The 23,140-nt window shown below is 35.2% G+C and overlaps 1 protein-coding gene across 1 annotated transcript in view; it reads right to left on the bottom strand.

The window, feature by feature from the left end:
* HUWE1 (HECT, UBA and WWE domain containing E3 ubiquitin protein ligase 1) overlaps positions 1-23,140 on the bottom strand; it is a 1,068,888-nt gene that overhangs the window by 598,394 nt on the left and 447,354 nt on the right. The window contains exons 46-47 of the mRNA XM_090396304.1: positions 15,172-15,417; positions 4,644-4,796 (exon numbers count right to left, since the gene is read on the bottom strand). Coding sequence (XP_090252430.1) covers positions 4,644-4,796; positions 15,172-15,417 — 399 coding nt within the window. The remainder of the gene's footprint in view (positions 1-4,643; positions 4,797-15,171; positions 15,418-23,140) is intronic.

Consider the following 23,140-nt stretch of genomic DNA (forward strand, 5'->3'; position numbering starts at 1 on the left):
CGCTACTATTACTATGACAAGTCGGGACTGACAGACCACGCTTTGGACACTCCTTCACACAGGAACAGGATTAGATGGAGGAAAACGGATGTGCTATTTAGTAGTCGTTATAGATCTGAAAGATTATTTTTTGAGTCAGCGATGGCTTTGAAGAATTCTCCCAACCTTAACAAATATGGTTGCATTAATTTGCCAAAAATTTGGGAGAAGGTTATCCTAAGAAAAACCTCCTAGATAACTGCTTTATTTATTTATTTTTTTTTTTTAGAGGGGACCAAAAAATAGGACTTTAGATCTTTTGACTTTTGCAATTATATTGTTTCACTCACTCACTCACTGTTGCATTTACATGTGTTGTGCTCTGATGATGCTGAGTTGAAAATCGCGAAATATAAGCGTTAATAAAACATCTTTGTTGATAAAAGTGTTTGTGGTGGTGTTAACACCGTAAAAAATAAGTCATGAATAACCATCAACACCTAAGCTTATCTGTTAGATTGGTAATTCAATTTAGGTGGTAAAGTCGCCATAATTTTTTCACAAGTAGATTCTCATTGAATGGAACCTTTTTTGGAGATGGACATTGCATTGTATGATTGATGCATGCAACAGAAACAGTCACAATTATAAAGATAAGGTATGGTGAAATTATCAAATCATGGAAATAGACATATGACTGAGTTGTTCTTGGCATTTCATTAATTGTTACATTCTCTGCATAAGAGGATCTCAGAGCAAGTGTGGTGGTGGCTAACTTTCAAAATAATCTAGATTTCATATGTTTTGTACTGTTTTCATTTATTTATTTTATTTCTTACTCATCTTTCCACTTCTAATATATACAGGAGTATGCTGAATGATCTTCCTTACAATTTGCATATTTAGCTATCCTGGCAATACAAGAATGGTTTAACTACTACTATATCTGCCATAGGTGACAGAGCCATGACAAGCAGTGTCGAAATGTCTGTATTTCTGGTATTGGAAGCATCATAATGGATTAGGGATATAGAGTCTCAGAAGGCAATGGAGACACCCTTTGTCTCCATGAGGTTGGAGGAATAGCAAAATGACAGGTAAGGATAAGGTTTCTGGTTGTAAGCAGATGATCATCCTTATTGGTCCAGATGCACACCATACCTCAGTATCCCCCATTATACATCTCCTTGAAGAGATGTATAATGCTATGCATTAAGGGAAGGGCCACTACCCAGACCGGTTTCGACCTTTATTGAGGTCTCGTCGGTGGGAGGCAGACCTAGAAGTGGTGATACTAAGGCAGAAGCGATGGGAGGTCATATTTACTTATACGAGTTGTCAAACTACCCATCTGGGTAGTGGCCCTTCCCTTAATGCATAGCATTATACATGTCTGCAGGGAGATGCTTATATCCTTGTAACTATTTATTTACCCATCAACACACTTTCTGTTGTCCTGGCACCGTATCACATTTGCTGTCCTTGTATCATAAAAAATGATAGCTGATGACTAGAATGACCTAGATATCTACATCGCTTCTGCCTTAGTATCACCACTTCTGGGTCTGCCTCGCACTGACGAGACCTCAATAAAGGTCAAAACTAGTCGGGATAGTGGCCCTTCCCTTAACGCATAGCATTATACGTGTCTGCAAGGAAATGTGCTTTGCATTATGGGAGATACTGCGACAAGGGGTGATGAGAACTTAGTCCACCTTTGCTACGAGTTGCCCCAGTCCCTGAACTACTTCAGGTGCAAACTTTGTTTGTCTACACTTGGGTAAAGGACAAACTAAATTTATTATAGAATCAAAGATGATAATAGTAACATGAACATGGAAGATAAGGATATCCTAAGTAGTAATCTGTAATAATTATTTTAAAGGACTTAAACATGGTGACAGAACTGTAGTAGAAAATTTTAATGAGACGTGTAAAGAGAATAACATATCAGTACTTGAGATAGAAAATTCAGTCAGCTAGGTCATTCTAGTCATCAACTATCATTTTTTATAATATCAGCAAATGTGATACTGTGTGCCAGGACATAGCAACAGAAAGTGTGTTGATAGGTAAATAAATAGTTACCAGGATATAAATTAGTGAATAGTATAAAATATGTACACAGTTATAAAAAAAGATAAATGAATGTACAAAGTTTAGTATCTAAAATGAGAAATCATCAAAACTGAAGATAAGATTATCCTACATCATATCATCCTGCCATGTACCCTCAAGGGACGTACAGAATATGATAGCACTACATGAAAAATTTACATCATTACTAACATCCCAGCTACAATTTTCCTCCAAATCAGTGTGTTACCTGTCAAGATTCCATCATTATCAGATCTTATATTTCTATCTTCTAAGGTACTTTTTATCATAACAATCCACCTACATGGGTGGATTGTTATGGTCTGGAAAGTTCTCAACCTAACAATGAAAAAAAAAAAATGATCTTATAATTTCAAAATTATTTTTAGTTTTCAACATAATCCCCCTTAGGACTAATACAATTATTCCAGCGATGCTCCAGTGCCATTATCCAGTCCCTGTAGTGGTTCTCAGTAAGATCTCAAAAATCCCCCTCTACAATGCAATCACCTCTTGGTTCAAAGAAAATGCTGAGGAAGAGATAGAAGTCAGAGGGAGCCAAATCTGGGGAATAGGGTGGATGTTCCAAGAATTCATAGTGCAGATCTCTTAATTTTCTCATTGCCAAAACACCTTAGTGGGCAGATACATTATCCTGAAGAAAGATGATTTTTTCCTTCTGCAAATTGGGTCTTTTCTCATGAAAAGGTCTTTTCTAGTCTGGTTAAAAGATCGGAATAATATTCCCGTGTTATTGTTTAACCATTTTCAAGATAATTAACAAAACAAAATGCCTTTAGCATCCCAAAACACCAATGCCATGACCTCTTGACCGGCTTCTCTCTCCACTGTCTTGACTGCTGTTTGGATTCTGGTGAATCCAAGTCTCATTCATAGTAATAAATCGATGCTCAAAATCAGTTTTATCTTAAATGCTCTAAGCACTGTTCAGAGATTTTCATGCAAGTTATTTTGTTTTATTTATTTTTTAATCAGCAAAGCACCCATCTCATGCAAAGCTTTTTCATTTGCAATTCTTCATACAAAATGTATCCCACATGTTCTTTTGAAATTCCTATAGTCTCAGCAATTTCATGCACTTTGACTGCACGATATGGTCATCTAATACCATATCCTGCACTGATCAATGATTTCTGGTGTTGTTACACTTTTTGGATGTCCTTCGTGTGGATCATCTTCAAGGTACAGCTGTGTTTAAACTCAGCAGCACATTTCATAATTGTCAAAAACGAAAGAGAAGAGTGCCCATAAACTTCGAACGAATTTTATAACTGCACGATACTCAATTTTATCCATAATTGATAGAATGATTTGCAATTTCGCATCGATGCTTATGGGAGATGTACCAACTTAAAAGAAAAAAATCTTGCCGATAGTGTTGTGTTGCCATTTATGGTTGAGGCAGAGAACCTTTTAGACTACCATGTACATGTTGGTCTTCCTCTGGGTCTTTTTCCTGCCAACCTGACAGAGAACGCCATGTTTTGCTAATCTTTCCACCCCCAGCTTTATAAAACAGATAATTATTATTATCTCTTTTATAACGCTATGATTCACCTTATTTCTTGGGGATCTGGAAGTAGTGGAGACGATTCAGACACAAGTGACCAAACCTGTCAACTTGTGTCTGGTGACAGGTGTGTGGAATGCTCCTTATGAAGATAAATGGAAGGTGTGTCAATTGCACAGTTGGCATAAAACACAAGGGTTCACACCTGGAAGATGTCTAATGTAGTTAGTAAAGGTGTGTGGACTAGGTTCTTTACTTGAGGAGTGGTGAAAGGATGAAATGGATTGCTAGAGATGACTGTGAGCCCAAAACTGTGAATAAGTTTTATTTGAGCCACCATAGGTACTGTGAATAATGGATAGTGTGGATCCTACATGATAAGTCTAACTCAACGGAGATACTTGAATAAATAATAAATAGTAATAAAAAATAATAATTGTGCAAACAGAATTATATCCTATTTGAATCTGCTTTTTTCAGATTGCTATGGATCTGCAAAGTTCCATTCCTGTTTTCAAACTCTTTCTTTCATTCTTCTCTTATTAACATTTATACATTTTGTATGTATAGTTGCTCGACTGACTCTTTCCATATCAGGGTAAAAAGAAAACGTATCAGAAGTATCATGTTCTTTATCTATGTATCAGAAGCAATGTTCTCATTTACATCATGAGTTATATATAAAACAGCAGGCAACAATCTCTGACAATGTCCAGAGAATGCATTCATAAGGTTATAGTAGTCATTCCAATTGGTTAGTTTTAAATTTAATCAGTACAATAAAATTTTTGAATAGATAAAATTCATTTTATTTCCAAAATGTAAAATATGATAAATCACAGACCATGCATAATAAGTTTTTTTTTTTTTTTTTTTAAATAATTTGATATATTATGGTAATATAAATATATCTGTGCACAAACTGTCCATAGCTTGAACATAACAAAAAATTTTTTCCATATACTTGGTTATTACACACGGTCTGTGCTTTATCATATTTGAATTCAGTAAATACTAGATACTACAATATATATACCTCATTTACAACAGATGTCTGGGCTTCAGGACTATGATTACATGAAGCCAATGCAGCTATGAGAACCCGGGCTAATGCAGGAGTATCTTTATCACCAACATTTTGAGATTGTGAAAGCAGATTGTCTAACAGAAAGGCCAAAGCTGAACAGTCCTGAAAGTATGATAAACATTTATGTAAGAATAATCACACACAATTTCTGAGAACAGAGATATGAATCGGATAAGAGTAAAATGTTTACAAAGAACATTAAATGAACACTTTTTTTTTTTTAAATTATTTTTTGTCGAGTACTGAAATCTGTATCAAGAATATCAAGTGAGTTTTGGGTATTAACTCAAGGACCTCAAATAAAATCCTTGTATCACTCTTCATTTAGTCTACTATGCTATCAACTAGAAAAGTGGTTTCTACCACTGGGCCATTATGAGCCGGTAATTGTGCACAGATCTGAACCAGAAAGAGCATATAAAGTCAATTCCCAGGCAAGTCCCCACTTTCCTGTGGTATGGCCTGTTTCATAAACAGGATTCCAACAGGACTAGTATTACTCCCTCAGATGCATATCTTCTCTACTTGTGAGGAAATGTCAACTCTACTACATGATATGTCATTCATCATATGGTGAAATATCACCACCTGGCTTTTTGGAGGACAAGTAGCTACTGCCATGCTTCAGTCCAGACATGGCTTCTGCTCTGCACCTTCTTTCCACATAAAGTATGAGAGATGGCTTTACTGGGCATGCTTTATACACTATTATCATTCAACTCAAGAGCTAGTTTCTCACCCATCTGAAAGTATAGTAATAAAATAGCATTTTGCAAGTTAGCAGCCAGCCAGACAGTGCATGACACCAAATCCAATGACAAATACTCCTGTGTCACATACTCTGCCAGGTCATACCCAGATGAAGAATGAGCTGGTGGTATGGAGAAGGCACTGTCAGAGGCCACACTTGGATTAGAGTCTGGGCATTCCATATGTGTGAGTTATGTACACAAGTTCTTCACCATAGCAGCATTCCTCTGCTCTTTATATTTCCTGAATCAACACCTTTTACATGAATCATGATCATACAAATACTAACATTTTAACACAATATTAAAACATCCCCCATCCCAAAAGAATTGGATTTTTTCCAATAAAAAAGAAATTCCACATCAATTTCATTAACATTTGTGGCATCAATCAAATAAAAGTTCACCTCCACCTACAGGCATCAAAAACCTGTAGGTGGAGGCAAACTGGATTTCTGTTGGCTCTTTTTGCCAACAGAAATCAAGCTGGTATCCTCAACAACAACAGCTCACCTCAACTGTCCCAACTACATCTTGCATCATGCATTAAATAAAAAGGAACAAATATGCATTTGTAAAATCTGATATCCTTTGGATATCAGGGATTCCCATTTTTCGATCTTTACTGGCTTGGGATTTTCTTACCTCACTTTATAGCCTTCATTTGCTGTTATTGCAGCTCTCCTCAGAGTTCAACTGACATGTTTGTCAGTTAAACCCTGACAGCCATGCTACCCCCCCTTTTTTTTCTTTTTTATTTATGTTATCACTAAAAACTGATTTCATACAAATTAATGCTGAAAATTGAGATATTGTCTCTTCTTATTGAACCTTAGCAATCATAATACAATCCAGTTTCCCAAATTTAGATCAAGCCCGAAATGAAGCTGAATCATTTGTCACTAGACATGAATACACACAAATAGTTAACTAACGAACAACATATCAAACAATACTCATCATTTTTTGTTGTCTACTGTCTGCAAAGCAAATTTGATCATAATCATATTCACATCTTGTTCTCTGCATCCTCTTCCCAGCTAATCTCAGCCATATACCCTATGGCATTACAACTATGCCAACTAGGATGACCTCCAGAAATTTTATGCCACAAATAGTTAACTAACCAACAATATAACAAAGAATCCTCATCATTTTTTGTTGTCTACTGCCTGCAAAGCTAATTTGATCATAATCATATTCACATCTTGTTCTCTGCATCTTCCTCCCAGCTAATCTCAGCCTCATACCCTATGGCATTACAACTATGCCAACTAAGATGACTTCCAGAAATTTTATGCCTCTTTTCCATTATCAGATTGGATTTATTTAAAAGTATAACATCTGCATAAAACTACAGAGCAACGATTAGTATCTCCATTTTTGATATCAGTTTAATACCACTTTCCTTTTTAATTAATCAATATAGACAATGAATAACAGTGGAGATAATGTGCACTGATTTCACATCAAACCATCCACCTATGTCTCCTTTAATTCTGACTAGCAATTCAAATATAGACTATGTAATTCTTAATATAATGTTCCATTTAAACCATATATAACTGCGGCGTTTTAAACTGATTTTCCCTTGGCAATCTTATCAAGTCTTCTCCAGCTCTACAAAAATATGGATACTAGATGTTATGTCCACCCGATTTCTCAACTATTCATCTTAATGAAAATTTCATCCTGATATCCTTCACTTGGCCTGAATCTGGCTTGTTCTTCACTCCCCTTCAACAATTTTTCGAAGCATCTTCTCTAGTATGCTTGGATAAATTTTACCACGAACACTCAGTAATACAATTCCTCAATAATTCTCATATTCTGTTTTATTTTCCTTTTTATAGATTGGAATAGAGTTCTCATAATACCCATCATCTGGTATTTGACTTCTGAGCATTTCTGGTCAAATATCATCTAGTCCATCTCTTTTTCCACATTTCATGGTTTTGATGTCCCCCCCCCCCCAAAGTACCAGTGTGTATTTTCGATTGCATTACTGTGTTCCTTCTACTACCATGCTCTCACTGCTTGTTTTACTTAGCTGCTTTCAAAGTAATTACTCCAGGCATAAGGAATGTCTTTATCTTGCCTCACGTCTCTCTGACTGAATAAATGTTTCAGGGTTTGCCACAATCTCCATGGTCTGGTTCTTGTTTTCAAACTCTTTCCTGAATACTGTTTGTATAGTCGAGTCTAGAATTCACTTCTAAAAGCTGCACAACTTTGAATAGTTTTAAAACTTTCTGAAATACTCTTCTTTTCGATATGCAATCCAATTTTATCCTGCTTAAAAAAACTAGATAGTGATCACTTCCTATATCAAATCCTGGGTATACCTTGTTTCATGAACTAGTGTGAAAACATCTCTACCAATTTCTTGTATCTTCTGTGTGAAATTCAGTCATGGCGTTAGTAATAAGTAGTCCATGTCATGAAAAAAAGGCCAGCAAATATCAATATTATTAATATTTGCTCTTTTCTAAATTTCATGATTACCAGAATATTATTATATATCTGGTAATCATGCCCTCTAATGTTTATTTCTCTAACAAGGACCAACTTTTCATTTTTTTTTTTTGTTTTGTCAGCTGACTCCTTTAATGTCTCAAAAACATCCTCCAGCTCTAAGTAGAACAATCTGTAAGATCATTGGCATAAGTATCACTGTCCAATTCCCTATTCTAATATTATTCCAAATCACTCTACTTGATATGGCCTGTCATTCAAGATCTGGTACTTATCCAGTTCTTCTACTAGTTCCATTACTTTTCCATTGCTGTTTCTTTTACTGATATTGAGTGGGATTTATTCCAATAGATGGTTTTCCTCAGTTCCACCTAGTTCCATAAAGAAAGCCGTGAGGGCCTTGTTTAATAATATCATTTGAAGGGGGCATTGTCTAGGCTGGAATGAAAGTATGTCATGTTTTATTATCATTTTACATTATAATTTTAAGCCAATAAGAATTAAAATTTGATCAGCTAAATCTCAAATTGCCAGCCCATCCTGCTTCATCCAGTATCCAAGCATATGCTTAACAGGGTGTACCATGAAAAGATGAGAACTAAGCATTAGGTCAGAAGCCCTCGTCAGCTTTCCTCACTGCTGAAAAGGCTTACATGGAGGATTTTTCCCAGTTATCCAGCTTAGATATTAAGCATTTCTTGTAATGTATCTTAGAATTATGAATAAACTGTTTTTATATATCTATTGTATTTTTTGTATAGAGTATTAAATCTTAATTACTGTGGAAGTTAAAACTAATTTTTTAGTAAAGGAAAGATTTATAACAAAATACATATACAGTAAACTCTTGATTTAACAGACCCCAATTTAACAGACATAATTTGACAAATAAATACAGATAATCAAATAATTAATAAAAAAATAATACAGTAGTTAATCAGAAGCAATCAGCAGTGTTTATAAATTGCATATTCAGATACATTCATGATATTTCTTGTGTATTCATAATAGTCTGTGAGCATCCATGTGCTTTGGTTCAGTAGAATCGGTAGCATAGCGTCAGTAGCGTTGCTCGCACAAAGCACGTGGTGTTTAGGCTGTTGTTGGAGTTATTTTTAGTTAAACTGTTATTAATATCAGTTAATATGTCTGGAGTTAAAAGAAAATGAGTAAACTTGATGATAGCACAGAAACTTCCAGTTAATAAGTAAGGTGGAAAGTTGTGCATCTGTTGCTCATATTTGCAAACTTTACAGAGTGAAAAAGCAAACAGATTTGGACATATGGCAAAATAAAGATAAACTTGCTCAGTTTTCGATAAAATATAGCGATGAGAGCTCCAAAAGTGGTTTCACTGTGGCAGAGAAGTGAAGTTGGCCAAGCATAAGAATTTAAAAGAAGGAATTTACAAGTGGCTTGTTCAACAGCAGTCTAGTGGCATTGTTGTTCGTGATGTTGAACTAAGGTCAGCTGCTGAAAAACTGGCACAACACATGGGCATACAGTTCCGGTTAAGGGATGGGTGGCTTTGGTGTTTTTAAACGCCATCACATTATGAACAGGCAAACGTGTGAGGATATTTACAATTAAATAATTTTTTCACTGTGGTTAATACGTGTTGCTTTTAATTAATTAATCAATATTTAGACAATTAAAGTCTCCTATTATGATTACTCTTTTCACAACCATCTTTTCAATTTTATTATGCATTTCTTTATCACTAGAAACTGATCCACCAGGTCTGTAGCAACAGTATTAATACAACAGGTTTGTAATAATTGCAATGCATTAAATGTTTCAAAACACTTCTCTGTACAACTTTTCCTAATACTCCTGATGGCATATCTAACAACTCACTAAACTTATATAGTCATATTTAATTAATCTTATTATTTATCTCAAAGCATTTGGTTTCAATAATGAAAGCTATCAAACATGTCCGACCCCCCCCTTCCCCCTGACATTAAATCAGATCTTATATATGCTAACAGCATCAGAAATGAGTAGAGATTTTTACCTTGGCTAATATATTGTGACCTCATATATTGTACGCGTTAATGAGACCTGATATCAGAAGTAGACATACCAACTGGTATCGAGTGTAAAGGGTACAGTATTTTGTGAGAGGAGGAGGATGTGCTGTCAATGATATCAGATGAATTGAATCCAGATAGAGTTCAGACCTGACCACAATACTTGTAACAGTGAGTTTAAAGCCACTGGTGTGGTGTCTAACAAGATCAAATACATAGTGGGGTATTATTACAGACCTGGTGAATCGGTTGTTAGTGATGAAGAAATGCATTACCAAATAAATAAAGTTTATTTATAAAAATAAACTTCATAAATAAATATTATACCTATTATATAATATTTATTTGAAAAATGGCAGAGAAACAGATTGTAAGAACTATTCTCAGAATAGTTCTGAGTGTGTGGACATGCTGAAATAGATACTAACTGCATTATTAAGTTGGGAGATGTTAATCATTGCTAATCATTTGCTCAAAGATCCAATCTCATCCATTTGTGTTGATACTACTCCACGGTTTCTTGTGCCCATTAAAACCATCCATGAGAACTACACGCTCAAGCAGTTGCATTAAGTTTCATCTCATTTAATTCATAACACAACAGTAAATACACGGATCATACTGTAATTAGAAAGCTCATAAATAGCTGAATCATTGTTTCCAGAGCAGTATTAAGCAGGACGTCAAGACAAAAATTATGATAATTACTCCACCATGAGCAGGACAATCTCCAGTTCTGTCCTCATAGCAAACTGTGAAATTCCTTAATTTAGGAATCACGGTACATTTTAAATGTTTCCTGCAGAAAAAGGATTTGTGCAGAAAAATCTTGATATCACCAATATTCTGGCAAAACCCCCATTACAGTTCCATTTTAATTTATTTTCCTATTGTTTTGGCTTTGTAGATTAGTCCAATTTCTGAGAGGATGAGGGTTTCTCTTTGTCAGGTTATATTTATCAAAGAATGGATGTTGAGTCTCTTTTTGAAAAATGTTCAATACATTATCTGATGTGTCAAGATAATTAACATTTAATTTACTTTCAGTAGAAACTGAAATACCCATTTTTTTCCCTGTTGAGTATCTGGTGGTTTATCATTAAGTGATATCCTTGCCACAGTTTTTTTGACAAGTGGGTTCTCATCAAATGAGAACTGTTTTTGGAACAGTTTCTAGACTGAGACTACAGATCTTGTAAGATACCTTCTTGACAGAGAATCACTCACAATCATAAAGTTCAGGTAATATAAAATTATTAGATGGTTGAAACAGATATGAGTTTGGGTTGCTGTTGATATTTTCTTCACTTTTCACAGCATAAGAGGATTTCATGACTAGTGTGTGGTGTAGTGATGTTGTTGGATACTTTCCTTTCTACATCCTAATTCTCTATTTCTGATATGCACAAGAGTAGGATAGGTGATCTCCCTGATTTATCTTTCTTTGCAGAGCAAGATTTGTTATGATCTTTACTACCACAGACAGTTTGCACATGTCCATATTTCTAGCATTTAAACTATCTTTGTAAATTTTAGATATAGTCTAATAGGACAATTGATATAACCAGCTATTATAGAAGTTGGAGGTTTGGGTGTATCAAAAGTAAAGATTATGTTCCTGCTGAGAACTAGGTGATCATCCCTACTTTTCAAAATGCACTTCCTACCTCATCTGTTGCGTAGATGACGAGAAACTTGCATATTCATCATATGACATTTCTTTTGTTTCTTACTTCTGTTATCAAACATTTGATGAGGAATTCATTCTCAAAAGATATTTTTGTTTGGCATCAAAGCTCCTCCATCCATGGACACCCAATAGCCAGCAAGAAATGACTGTGCATAAGAGTGGAATATCGGAGCTACTCTGGATGTTATACCACAACCACAACAAGCCTTCGGTCCTGATATGAGACCATGAGATTAAGATATCGTATTTTGAATGATACATGTGGGGGACAACTGTAATCAGTATTTCACAATACGTTGCATGCAGTAATTTTTCTGATTGTGCTACTGTCACCGCTTCAATAAAGATATCTCCTGAAGACAGTTTATGTTCAGGAGATATCTTTATTGTGTATAACTTTAGAAAGCCTACTAATGCTTCCAAGCATTCTGGATGAAGAAGGGCAACATTTTTCAAACTGGACATTCGTATGCTGAAGATTAAGAATAGTGGTTTATTTATTGCAGTTTCTGCTAATTTTTCTTTCTTATCATATTATTTTCTGTTGATAAAACTATGGTTTCTGTACCTTGTTCAGGCATGAGGCCACATGATAAATAAAAGGATTAAAGAATAATTCTCAGGAGGAGTAGAATTCATCACCAGAGCTTCTCATGCATCATAAAGCTACAAAAGAATGCCCACTCTCCAGCAAGCAATGAATGCACTCATGAATGGAATGGCTGAGCTACACTGGAAGCTATACGTGCACCATGGTAAGCAAGTCCACTAGATGATTGATTTGGCAGGGCAATCCAGAATTGCCCATCATGCCAAAGTAGTGCAAGAAAACTGGAATCCCCCATTTTGGATATGTTCATAGACTGAACTGCATGGACAACATGGCAGCAAGGCACTGTATCTCAGTGATGGTGGTGTTGTAGACAGGATAGTAATAAAGACTCAGGAGAAGTAGATTAAAGAATACAGGAATACACACAAAAAACCATGTGGAAAGGCTTATGCGTTAGTTGTACATGTTGATTGGATTTAACAGTATAGATGCGAAGACTTTCTTATCAATCTGTGTTCACATCCATTCCGTTAAAATCCAATCAATAAGCATAAACAAAGTACAAGAAGTACTTAGCAGTTGTTCAAAAGGTTATGAACAGGTGCCTCACAGAGGGAAAGGAAAGAAAAGAGTTTGGAAAAGGAAAGAGTTTGCTTACTCTTGGATAAAGAATGAAAAGTCATGAAGTCTACTACTACGCTACTTATATTCAGAGGGTGACGATTTCAGTGAGAGTCAGACCCAGGGATATGCCAAGGTTAATGCTGATTATTTTACCAGAATAAATGAGAACACAGACTGATAAGAAAATAACTATTTACTCATTGCTGATATTTTTCTGGTATTCTATCCGACATCTTCAGAGCACAAAACGTTTGTCACAGTATGCAAGACAACCATAATCTGGTACAACAATGGGACTAGTTTGATCAATTGTAACGTGCAACAGAAGGAATAAAGCCCTAACCAGGCACTACCTATGTTGAGGAAAAAAAAAAAACAGAGCGAAAGCAGGAATTAATTAGGTCTTAAGATACTGTCTCCCAAATCTTTGGCAAATTTATATACAGCCAATCTTGTGTAGAGGTATCTAAAAGCATGGTCTGCTAGACTTGACTTGTCATAGCAATAGTGCCAGATTTATTTCTGTTCTTCACTGAGCTGGATGTCCACAGTAGGGTTGATGACACGAACAGGGCACTTCATGGACTCCTAGATGTAATAAAGGAGAGATTCTGTCCTTGTGTGAATCGATGAGAGTTGACAATTTCACATATGGTTTAAATGCGGTGCATAGTTGGTGTTTGTAGAGCACTCTATATATCTTTTCAGATGTGCATTTAATGTATAGGATGGTTTCAGTTTTGATGTAGTCTTCTGTGATAGAGAATGGGGGGGGGGGGGTATTTCTGGTGAATATTTAGTATTTTGTCTATCTTATGAGGATTACAGCCATTGGCCAAGAAGGTGTGATGAGAGTTCAGCAGTGAGAGCAATGTGTCAGACACGGATAATGTACATCCCTGTCTGACACCAGATTTAACATTAAACCATCTTTCTATACTTCCTTCAATTCTAACTGCTGACTTACAACTCAAATAAAGATTACATATTGCTTGATATAATGATCCACTGACACTCTACATCTGAAGCAATTTGAATAGCTTCTCTCTTCGCACCTTATCAAATGCATTTTCCAGATCTACAATAATTTCTCAACTATTTGTTGTAACATGAAAATTCGTTCTGATTTTTCTATCCTTGCAGACAACCTCACCACATGCATCTCTGGCAGAATCAATCAATGTTTTCTTCAGAGCTTGCCACTGAATCCCCAAGGTTTGATTCCTGTTCTCAAACTCTTTCATTTTTTCTTGAATAATGTTTGTATATTTTCAGTCTACAGTGAACATCTGAGAGGTACTCAACTTTTATTTGCTTTAAAACTTTCTTACATGTTATTCTTTTCAATATGAAATTCAATTTTATCCTACTCAAGACTAAATGGTGATCACTATCAATTTCAAATCCTCTGTACACTCTGGTGTCCTGAAACAGGGAGAAAACATCGCTATCAACAATAGCATAGTCAATGAGACTTTTCTTATTCCTTGCCATCTTCTCTCTCTCCATGTGAATATGTGCACATTTTTATGTTGGAACATTGTGTTAGTAATAACCAGTCCATGTCCTGAGCAGAAATCCAACAGGTATTTGTTATTACCATTAGCTTTGCTCTTTTCTCCAAATTTTCCAAACTTTTTTTTGTATGTCTGACAATCATTTCTTACTCTGCTATTTCGATCCCCAAGAAGGTTCAACTTTTTGTTTTTCATTCTGTCAGTTGTTTTCTCTAAAGCCTCAAAAAATTCCTTCACTTCTACCTTAGCAGAGTATTTTGTGGGACCATAGGCACAAATAAGTCTCATTGTCAAGTTCCCCATTCTGTTATTTGCATCATCGCTCTACTTGACACTGCCTGCCATTCAAGAAGATTAGCCTTGTATTTAGTGTTGAATACTATGGCTACTCATTTTCCTTGATTGTCATTGTCACTGTCAGGCTTCTTATGTTGACAGTGCCAATCTTGAACTATGGTGATGTTGAGCTGTGGTGTGTTTTAGGATTTAGAGATGTATGATGCTTTGTATTAAAGGGAAGGGGGTAATACAAAGCATCATACATCTCCTCTAGGAGATGTGCTCTGCATTAAGGGTAAATATTAAGATTAGTGATCAGAGCTTATTCTACTTTTACCATGAGTTGCCTTGGTCTTGCACTACGTGCAGGGTCAGCTAGACTTGCAACACTTGCAGGTCCAAACTTGACTTGTTTGTCTGTTTGCTTACTTGGAAAGGAGTAAAACCAGGTTTAAAATAGCTTGGTATCTTTAATATTATTCAGTATCTTTAGGAAACTGTATATATTTCTAATATAGCAGTCACTAAAATGATATTTCTATTTTAGGAATTCTTACCTCTGTTACAAGTTCTGACTGACCAGCATTATATGTGTAATCAGAAATAAGGCGTGCACAACCACCATATGATCTTACAAGCTCAGCTAAAAGTCGACACACAGTAGATTTAGGAAGTAACGGGCTAGTTTTCTTGGCTATCTCATCTATTTTACTTTCTTTAGTTCCTTCCTTATTAAATTTAGAACCTTCTCTTAAGCTACCCAGGGTGTCAGAACTATCACCATTGCCATCTAAATTAGATACCTGTAATATAAATAATATAAACGAATGATTACATTTTAATTTTTAAGAACCATACATTAACTCTCATTGTAATTCTTGTTAATGGAATTTTTGGACAAGTCATTTAATATGACTATGTTAAGAAGCTGGCAATCAATATATTCATATATTGATTGCCAGCTTCTTAACATATGTAGAGTATAACCATGGATGCACTTGCTGTAAAGCTCACAGAATAAAAGTAATTATTAGTCACACTGAATTACATAAAATTTGGTTTTCTCGTATTTTATAAGAGTTCAAAATGCCTAGCTTCTCCAAAGTTTTTAAGCAAGTCCTACTTCACAGTGATGCTCTAGTAAGTAGATGAATTATAGCATTGATTGAAGGAATGAAGTTCAACGACAACAAATAGGGACCTATTAAACAACCAAAAAAATTACTGATGTACTTGATACTGATTGAATATTGATCAAACTCAAGAAAAGTAAAATAAATTTCACAAACCTGTTATATTTAAGACTCAATTGTGCCAGTTTTATTATGTTATTAATAAACTGTACCAATTACATACTTTCCCACTTTGTCTATATATATCAAAACTTTAGTTACAACCAATTGAAGAATACGACAATAATGTACCCAGTCTTTGTTGAAGGGGTATATTACAACAAGCTTAGGAAGAACCTTAAAGTTATATCATGACAAAAAAACCTACAGGGGAAGGATTTTAACAATGTATGGCAGATAGTGAACTGGTTTGGAAGAAGCAATATTAGACTGTATATATACCCAAAGTTAGGTGGATTAATCAAGTAGGAGTTAGGAGCTTCTACTTGATGGATCCAAGTAGAAGTAGATATCCAAGATGGAAGATGGATGCATAATGCCACTAGCAGAAGGTACAAAACAAGAATGTTGTGGGAGACAAAGGAAGAAGGTGACCAGAATGATAAGTAAAATCAGATTATGAGAAGAAATCCGTTCAGCATGCCAAAGGGAATAAGAAATTTTTTCATTACGTGGAACCAAAGAGAAATCATGACAATGGAATGATAAAATTAACAAGTACAGTGAGGTGAAAGCAGAAAAAATAGTTGAATTACTGAATCATGCTAATTTGCAAGGCCTTGGAAACCAAAGAAGGATGCTTCTTGACAGGGAAATATGTGAGAATAGAAGTTGATGAATTGAAGGTACTTGGCCATGGGATTAGATGGATATCAGCTCGCATTTTACGAGGACATGCAAAGGAACTGGCAATGCCTCTGGCTAGGCTGTTTTAGTCAAAGCTTGGAGAGTCCAAAGTGAGAGGAAGAAGTATAATTCCTGTGCATACAGTAAGCTCTTAGATTGCAGTTGCAAATTACAGACAAATCAGTATCATAGGAATGGTGGTAAAAGCTGGAAAAGTTGGTCAAACAGAGAATTCAGGAATTAGTAGACAAGAATGTCATACTCTACCTGATGGGTAGCATTGCTCTTTGAAAGTTCAGTCATGCGCTAGTGATTTAATACCTTTTAATAATAGAGTGACAGGTGAGTTTTATGAAGTGAATTGCAACATTATCATTCTGCTAGATTTTAAAAAAGCATACCAACTTAGTATTAGGACACAAGGATACAAGGGTAGCTGACAGAACTTATAGCAAAAAAGTAATATATGGAGGGGCAGAATCCAGAAGAAAAGATGTGTTAATGGTTGCTGCAATGCTCTGTATTTGGGCTACTGCTAGTAAATGACATGGGAAATAATTTGAAGGGAGATATTCAGCTATTTGCTTATGACAGAAAGTTGTGTAGGATAATAATTAATCATGGCGAAGTAGAGAGCTTTTAAGATGATTTGAATTGGCTGATTGTATGGGTAACAGCATTATGAATGTCAAATAAATGTGGAAAAGTGTAAATTCGTGCATTTTGGGATAAAAACATTGCAAACTATAAATTAAAGATACCAAGAAATTATATACTTGGTTTAAACCTTTATTCAAGTGTAAGTTTGCATCTGCACTATTTTCAGGACTGGAGCAACTCATGGTAAAGGTAGTATGACTTCACATTACTTGCCATAGTATTCCATAATGCAAAGCACATTTCCTTGCAGACATGCATTATGGGAAGGGTCACTACCCAGACCAGTTTCAACCTCTATGGAGGTCTCATCAGTGGAAGCCAGACCCAGAGGTGATACCAATGTTGAAGTAATGCAGAAGTCATATATTTTACATATGAGTTGGCAAAAGGTGAGGTGAAGTCATACCTTTACCATCATATGTTGCTTCATTCCTGAAAATAGTTCAATCACAAATTTCTTGTTGCAATTGAACAAGAAATGCATACACCTTGGATAAAGGATTAAACCAAGTATATAATTTCTGGGTATCTTTAATTTATAGTATAACCAACTGGAAACACTTTCAACAACTATCTCTAATCCAGAGTATTTTAAAAATAACATGTGATGCCTTTGGGCAACTCGTATGAAAAAAATCATGACGTCTGCATTACTTCAACCTTGGTATCACCTATGGGTCTGGCTCCCACAGATGAGACCTCAATAAAGATCGAAACTGGTCTGGATAGTGACCATTCCCATAATGCATAGCATTATACATATGCTTTGCATTATGGGATACTAAGGTAAGTGATGTGAAGTCACACCTTTACCACAAGTTGCCCCAATCTTGAAAATAGTTCAGGCACAAACTTGTTTGCTTGCACTTGGATAAAGGATTAAATTAAGTACAGCAATTCCTCAATTAATGAGTTCTTTAAAACAGGAGCATTAATCGAAAATGCGCTAATCAAATATAATAACCTATGGGAAAATGTATAATTCGTTCCTCAGATTTCTTTTTTGACCCTTAATTTTTTTTTTTATAAAAGAATTAGGGTATGTCTCAGGGCCTAGTTAAAGGAAAACCATGAAGCTAAAAGACAATAAAACATATTCAGAATATAAATTTATTATTCTACTTCTTAATAAAGAATTGAGCTAACGTAGTTTGGCGGGCATTTTGTTTCTTTTTTTCATACAACTGACGGTTTGGTCCTATTGCCTCTTCTGCAAATTTTACTGGTTCTCTCTTCACCAGGGTGTCTCTAAACATTGCTGCTTAAAAACTTCGCTCGTATGAAAACTATTTTCAAATTGTTTCTGTGAAACCTTTTGGACTTGTCAGTGATTAAATTTTCTTCATATTCTTCAGGATCTTCCTGCTATGCATCTAAATTCAGCTGGTCGGAATCACTCAGTTTCTCAAAATGAGATTTAATCAAGTTAGATTCATTTCAAAAGCCTCTAAAATCATTTGCACAATGTGGAAGAATGTGCTACCAAACGCTTTGCAGATTCTAGCAGTAATTTCATTCAACTTTGCTACTTTATAACCAGGCAGAGATTTCTCTGATTTGGCTAGAAAAGTAGAAAAGTCTTGGAAGGCATTCGCTTCCAAAAAAAAAAAAAAAAAAAAAGGCCAGTTTCATCAAAATTAAATATTTAATGATCACAATAGTCCCCTTCTTACACAATTTTCTTCAAAATCTCTGGATATCTCCTTATTTGCACTTGCAGCTTCGCCTTTTTTTAGAACATTATATAGGCTATTTCTCTTTTTGAAAAGCTCAAATTATCCAGCACTAACATGGAATTCTTCTTTTCCATCATTGATAGCCCTTTCTTTCCAGGTTACAAAGAGACAATGCTTTTGATTTAATAAGGCCAGTGTTTAGCAGGATCCGTTTTTGGTTACAATCTTCGATCCATGTAAAAAGAAGTCTATCTAATTCAATCATTATAATACTTTGATTTTCGGTGCATGCATGATGAACTTCAAGCAGCTTTACCTTTCTCTTTATATTCAGCAGTTGATTCACCCATTTTTGTGTTCTTGTCCTATCTTTGCTCTGGACCAACCTTGTTCATTTTTCTTTAATATTTCAAAATTTCTTTGTTTCAAGTTTTTCTTCCAATCAGGTGACTTTTCGAATCATTTTCACACTTCGGTTTTTTGCTCACTAATTCTTTTACTCATGATTAAAGGTTAGGAAAATAATTACAATTACAGAAAAAAATAATCCTCAACACACTATCAGGTTGATAGCCAATGTATTGGGAGCAAGAAGCCACGATAAGAACAGGTGTTGGATTGACTGACTGGCTTCAAGTTGGAAAAGGAGTTAGGCAAGGATGTTTACTTTCTCCTCACTTGTTTAGTATCTATGCCAGGGACATCATGCATGAAGCATTGGATGAGCTCAGGACGTGAATTAGAATAGGAGGCAGAATGATCAGTAATCTGAGGTATGTTGATGATACAGTAATTATTTGTAATGACATGGAAGAACTAGGACTAATTCTTGACATAGTTAACAAGATCAGTAATAACAGAGGACTTTAACTCAATCCTAGCAAAATAAAAAAAGGTTATGGTTCTCAAAGGAAATACAACAGAGAAAGAGAAACAAGTGTACCTTAATGGAGAAAGAATCGAGGAAATCAGCAAGGTTGAGTACCTGGGATCCATTATTAATGTGAAGAATTGCTGTTGACAAAATGTCAGAAGGTGCATCATCACGAACCATGGGCTCACTGCCCATTGGTGTCCTATGCCTGCTTCACTATCTTCTTCCACATTTCTTTGTCCAGTGCACAGTGTTGCAATTTTTATAGACCCATTCCATACTAGTCTTTTATATTGTCTATCCGTTCTCTGTATGGTATACCTCTTCTATTTAAACCATCCAAAATATCAAACATAAATGTCTTTATCTTCAAGTCCTCACTCATTCTACAGATGTGTCCAAATAATTGCAGCATCCGTTTTATAATCTTCTGCATTAGATTCTCTTTTGGCTGAGAATGAAGAGCTCTATTTATCTTCCAATAGAGCTCTTCATTAAGTCTCCATTGATTTTCTGTACCCATCCTATTTTTAAGAATCTTCCTGTAACAAGTTCTTTCAAATGCCAAAATTCTATTTCTTGATTCCTTATTTATTACTCATGTTTGAGATCCATACAATACACTGCTGAAGATGCATGTTTCCAGTACTCTTAGTTTTGTTTGCAGGCTGATCATTTACTTTTCCAGATGTTATCCATGGCCTTCAGATTTGTTCTTCCCTTTGCAATCCTGATCTTTGTTTCTTTTTTACAGTCCAAGTCATATGTCAGTTTACTTCCCAAATATCTGAATTGTTCTACATTTTCTATATCAGTTCCATCCACTTGTATCTTCTGTTTCATGTTCTTCTCACCAAATACCATGTCTTTGTTTTTTCCAAGTTCATAACAAGTACAAATCTCTTGCCATCCTCATTTATCAGTTTCAGTGTTTATTGTAGTTCTCTTTCGTCTTCTTCAATAACAACAATGTCATCTGCAAATCTCAGATTGTTAATTCTCATTCTGTGTACAGATATTCCTTTGGCATCTTCCTTCAATTTGCCCACTGCTCTTTCTAAATGTGCGATGAAAATGCTTGGTGATATTGGGTCTCCCTGTCTAGTACCTCTGCTTGTTTTAAACCATTTTCCAATCATCACCTATTCTAACTGCTGCAACTGCATTCTGATAAACATCTTTTAATATAGCTATTAGTTTTTTTTTTTTTTATCAATTCCATAGGATTCCAGAACTGCTAATGTCACTTTCTGGTCAATACTTTCAAATGCTTTCTGAAAATCAACAAAGCAAGTATATATGTTTATAACTTTCTCTGCTATTAACCTCACTGTCAAAATCTGTTGAATTGTAGTTCTATCCTTCCTAAATCCTGCTTGCTCGTCTGCATGGTATGCTTCAAATTGTGTTCTCAATCCTTTTGTCAATATGATCATCACTTTACCAAGGTGACTTGTCAAGGCAATTGTTCTATAATTTTTACATTCTAGCTTATTTCCTTTCTTGTATAATGTCACTAATATTGATTTCACCCACTCCTCTGGCATTTTCCCTTCTTTCCATACCATATTACATAGTTGGTGCATTTCTGTAATCCTACTTTCACCACCATATTTAATCATTTCTCCAGTAATGTTATCATTACCAGGCCTCTTGTTGTGTTTTAGCCATCCTATTGCTTTATCTACCTCTCCTCTTAAAATGTCCATATCGTGCTTATTACCTGGTGGTGATATTTGCTTCAATTCTTGATTAACTAAGGACAGGAATACATTATGAATGCAGAATATTATGCTTCACTCCTGCACAAAATTACCACCTTCTCGATATTTATTTTCTAGTCAAAGCCCTTGCCAAAGTCCTCCCATGACTTTTGTTTAGCTAGTTTTACATAGGGTTTTGCTTTCTTACATTTGTCTCTGTATTCTCCAAGAGCAAAAGCCGACTTATTTGACCGGAACTTTCGATATGCTTTCTTCTTTTCCTTCACTGCCTCTTTAACTTCCTGTGTCCACCAGAGAGTTCTGATTTTTTTTATCCTTGCAGACAACCTCACCACATGCCTCTCTGGCAGAATCAATCAATATAAAGAATTTTGACAAAAATTTCAATGAGGAGAGAGTGAGAAAAAAACTTGATGTTACTATTCATGAATGTGTTTGCAAAGCTGATATCAAAGGATATTGTCACTTAAACAGGGCAACACAGGTATTCAATGATCCTGAAGTAGAGTGAGTTAGAAATGCCTCAGAATGCGAAATTATGAGGATACTGAATACCTTCGATGTTAGACCACATTGTGGGGGAAACCTAATACACAAGTAGTAATAATATTAATTGTTCTTGTTAAAGTATCATATGATATGTACACACTATTTGAGAATACATAATAGGAATTTGAAAATACTTCATTCTGGACAATTTAAATTCAAGTGACAATCAGTTTGCTGTAAAGGTATGGCATAATAGTTGATAAAATCAGAGTCATTCAGCGAAGTTATTAAATATCTAAAGAATTTTAATATCATCAATTCTTCCAACATAATAAACGTAAAGAGAATTCTACAAAAACTTTAAAATTTTCTATTCTAAATGTACTGTAAACTACAAAGGGGGGAAAATTCTGAACAACATAATTACCAAACTCAAATCTATTTTTAGTCTTGAGCAGGAAAAAATCGAATTTTATATTGAAAAGAATAACATGTAAGAAAGTTTTAAAGCGAATACAAAGCTCTCAGATGTGAATTGTAGACTAAAATACACAAAGATGATTGAAAAAAAAAAAAAAGAGTTTGAGAACAGGAACCAAATTTTGGAGATTCAGTGGCAAGCTTTGAAGAAAACCCTTATTCATTCAGCCACAGAGACATATGTTGAGGTTGTCTGCAAGGATAAAAAAATCAGAACTCCATGGTGGACAGAGGAAGTTAAAGAGGCAGTGAAAGAAAAGAAGAAAGCATATCAAAAGTTCCTGGCAAATAAGCCATCTTCTGCTCTTAGAGAATACAGAGACAAATGTAATAAAGCTAAACACTGTGTAAAACTAGCTAAACAAAAGTCATGGAAAGATTTTGGCAAGAAGATACAAAATAAATATCAAGAAGGTGGTAAGATATTCTGGTGGGTGGTGAATGGAGGAAAGAGTGCTGTAAATGGAGTCAGAGATGATAAAGGTGACATAAAAATGGGGGAAAAGATTTCCTTGAAGTATGGAGTAATTACCTCAAAAAATTGTTAAGCCCTCAGAGGCTTGAAATGTGGAAAGGCAGCAGGAGTATTCGACCAGAAATGCTGAAGTATGGTGGTATAAAAGTCTTACAGTGGCTGCACTGCA

The sequence above is a fragment of the Typopeltis vanoorti genome, chromosome 1 (genome assembly GCF_054136105.1).
Source record: "Typopeltis vanoorti isolate ZY-2024b chromosome 1, IOZ_Tvanoo_1.0, whole genome shotgun sequence".
NCBI lineage: Eukaryota > Metazoa > Arthropoda > Arachnida > Uropygi > Thelyphonidae > Typopeltis > Typopeltis vanoorti.